The 3,220-nt window shown below is 47.6% G+C and overlaps 3 protein-coding genes across 3 annotated transcripts in view; all 3 read right to left on the reverse strand.

The window, feature by feature from the left end:
- The window catches only part of Pmar_PMAR019751 (hypothetical protein), a gene marked incomplete at both ends in the record, with an annotated part of 2,387 nt that extends 1,886 nt beyond the window's left edge, over positions 1-501 (reverse strand). The window contains 2 exons of the mRNA XM_002766340.1: positions 53-180; positions 343-501. Of these exons, the coding sequence (XP_002766386.1) occupies positions 53-180; positions 343-501 (287 nt within the window). The remainder of the gene's footprint in view (positions 1-52; positions 181-342) is intronic.
- Positions 502-1,580: 1,079 nt separating this feature from the next.
- On the reverse strand, positions 1,581-2,671 carry Pmar_PMAR019752 (hypothetical protein; the record flags this gene model as incomplete). Its single annotated transcript, XM_002766341.1, has 5 exons — positions 1,581-1,652; positions 1,701-1,823; positions 1,870-2,171; positions 2,225-2,341; positions 2,392-2,671. The coding sequence occupies 5 exons, from the start codon at positions 2,669-2,671 to the stop codon at positions 1,581-1,583; spliced, it is 894 nt and encodes a 297-aa protein (XP_002766387.1).
- A 161-nt stretch (positions 2,672-2,832) lies between these two features.
- Pmar_PMAR019753 (Regulator of ribonuclease activity A, putative) overlaps positions 2,833-3,220 on the reverse strand; it is a gene marked incomplete at both ends in the record, with an annotated part of 769 nt that continues 381 nt past the window's right edge. Inside the window, 2 exons of the mRNA XM_002766342.1 lie at positions 2,833-2,946; positions 2,994-3,112. Coding sequence (XP_002766388.1) covers positions 2,833-2,946; positions 2,994-3,112 — 233 coding nt within the window. The remainder of the gene's footprint in view (positions 2,947-2,993; positions 3,113-3,220) is intronic.

Below are 3,220 nucleotides of genomic sequence, written 5' to 3' on the forward strand. Positions count from 1 at the left end.
CAACTTAGCCATAAGTTCGAGTACTCTCTGAACACATGATGGATACTCATACTGTGACACAGGCCTCTCAATAGCCGTCATTGTCGTCGATAGGATGATAGGATCCACCAGCCCAGCATCCCCTCCATCAGCCATCTGTGGTTGTCGAGCCGTGCCAGAGGTTTGGACTATATCCCCCAGCTGTTGGCGTAATACTAGTGGGGATTTACCAGGGTACAGCACTAGACACCCCAATACATCATCATCATTACCACCATCATCATGACGAGCGTCAATAGAATAACTCACTACACCCCGTAACATAGCAGCGAGGGCATCATCCAGCTCGGACGCCTGTACTACTGTATCTTGGCTACCACTATTCAAGTCGAGAAGAGCAATACCGAGTCGACTACCCTCCATACACACGGATAGGTACACACGACTCCTGATGTTAGAGGTCTCCTGCCGACCACCACCTTGGTGTCTACGCCTCTTACTCTTGTTGGCTCTAGGAGGCATATGAGATAACTATAGCATGACTAATCAGCTATTGGCAGGAACACAATATGATGATGGATGATAGTGTTGTACGGCTGATGATGACAATGATGAGTACTGATAGGCTTAATCCATGAACATTGTTGTATACTACAATGTCAGCTACTACAACTGTCAAAGCTTTATCCTAGACTCGGAGAGTGAACATGTCTGAAGGGGTCCACAATGCGGCAACCAGACCGATATCCTGATGGCGTGGTGAATGAGTTCGATAGAGAGGTGTCAATGTCTCTTGCTGTGACCTCATGAATGATGGCATCGAAGGCTATACTACAGGTGTCAACTGCTCGCGGAGTAGGACGCCATCCGGAGCCACCGCAGCCGAGGGGGCTAGACTGACGTTTGCGCTTTACTATCAGGTTAAAGATATCAATAACACTATTAGAATGGTCAACGTATGAGGTCAATCTTCTGGCAGTATCAGGTCCAAAAAGCATCGGAGGATACTCCTACTGCAAAGGACTTAGACGTAATGACAGAGGCTAGGAGTTGATACAACTAACTAGTGTACCATGGAGTGAAGAGGGCATGATGGATAATCATATTCCTCCAATTCTGGACCTAAGTATACTGGAGAAGTCGATTAAGTAGACCTCTAATACCCCACAGGGTGTGTAATCTCCTATGGGATTGGATGGTAGACCTATTCACACCGATGAGGATAGTGGCCCTGTAGATAAAGACGGCAAGGGGAGGGGCTGACGACCTACAACATGGCATGGACTCCCACCAACCCTACTCCTGCCATATATCCTCTTCCCCTACCCCCAACCTACAGCTGTCTATCGCATCCTACTTATGATAAACTGACACGATAGAATAGGATTCAGGATGGTAACACAATACGAGCTTACGGTTGAGTAAAAGTATCCCACCAACCCACTACTACTATACTGATGAGCTACAACAAGTATCATCATCCAGAAGCAGCAACAGACAGCAGAGTAGTAGCGGAACCCAGTAGTAGTGACTACCAGAATGTATATTATTGAATCGTATAATACTATCAGAGATTATTATCAATACTAATGCATATCTCATCAAGATATTGTAGCATTATTATTTGCCGAGTCCAGCATGGTTGATGGGGACTCAGTGAGACCTTCCTTTGCCTGACGGTATGTGATCAATAGCATCAGACACTTACCTAACCTACTCACCTGGTCCGGTCGTGGAACAGTAACTGTGGCACTGGTCTTGGGAGCCTTCCTAGCTGGCGATACAGTTGTTTCATCATCCCCTACCACCACGACATGTGACCTCTTGCTGTCCTCTTCGAATGCCTGATGATAGTGATGATAGATTGGATCATTACAATCTCCATACCACCTCTTCATGCGCCTTATGCTCGGCGTTATCATCCTCACCATCATGGTCCTCCACCTCACCTTTCTGCTGTTCCATGATTGATGCAGCTGTTGTTGCTGCTGCTGTTGCAGTAGCCCTCTCCCTCATAGCATCAGCCACAGCTGCTACCCATCTCTGATATGCCCGTAGCTGCTCATGGTATTGTAGCTCTGCCAATTGCCGTGCCTCTCTAGGAGTAAGGTTCCGTCTGATCTCCGAAGCACTAGGCTTCTCTACAGGGATGTCAGCAAGGAAGGGTTGGGCCGACGCTGGTAGGACGGTGGCTGACACGATATGTACAGTTGTAGATGACGTGAAGCTGTATGCCTGGTAGTACCTGGTGGGCTTGGGTTCAGTCCGAGAGCTTTGGCAGCATCATCCTCTGCCTCATTCCCTTGGTTACCATCCTTCCCGCTACTCCCTAATAAGGCTGCCGCTGCGGCTACAGCAGCTTCTGAATACCACGACCATCTACCCTCATATCATATGTCAACCCACTACTACCTTTCAGAGGCTGTTGCTCTTTAATGCTGGGTATTACAGCATTCTCAGCATCTGTCGAAGGGCCAACACTGCCATCCTCCACAGCAACAGCGTCATCATTGCCAGTACCACTCCCCGACGAACTTTCTACAACTACTGCAGCAGCAGCCAGAGCAGCAGCTTTCCGGCGGGTGATGACCCCCTCAGTATCCTTTGGTGGTACATCCTCCTTAGTGGTAGTGTCATGAACCTTTGATGGTGTTCGGCTATGAGACGACGTCTCTATGATGCAATCAGCCATCTAAGAGCAGCCCTTTGAAAAAGTATTCCTACACAAGTAGTATGATATCAGCTATACCCTAATACATCACAACACATGTGGTAATCCATCATACCATCTTGACTCAACCCAACAATAGCCTATATCATTCAGAAAAGTGATAATCATGATGATGATGGTGCCTAGATGGCGGCAGTAGGTCTCCTTACATCAGACGCAGCTACAATGATACCATCCTCATCAGAATAAAGCCAGTGCCCAGGAGTGAAGACAACACCGCCAAACTTTACAGGTATCTAGAGTAGACTCTTCGACACCAGAATAAGATGAGGTCCCCTCTCACATCGACATCCCCTATATCCTTCTTCTCTGTCTTCCTTGGATGGGTGCCTAACGCCTTCACACCAATATCCATCTTATTAACAGCAGCAGAGTCCCTTATATAACCATACACTACAATACCTGTAGGAGGCACATCGAGAGGGAAGGTAGGTAGCATGCCTTCATGTACCTGCCCAACTATTCTTAACTGCAGATGCTGCTATAAGGTCTCCTACTACGGCTCTACGA

The sequence above is a fragment of the Perkinsus marinus genome, assembly GCF_000006405.1.
Source record: "Perkinsus marinus ATCC 50983 genomic scaffold scf_1104296973076, whole genome shotgun sequence".
NCBI classification, from domain to species: Eukaryota; Perkinsozoa; order Perkinsida; family Perkinsidae; genus Perkinsus; species Perkinsus marinus.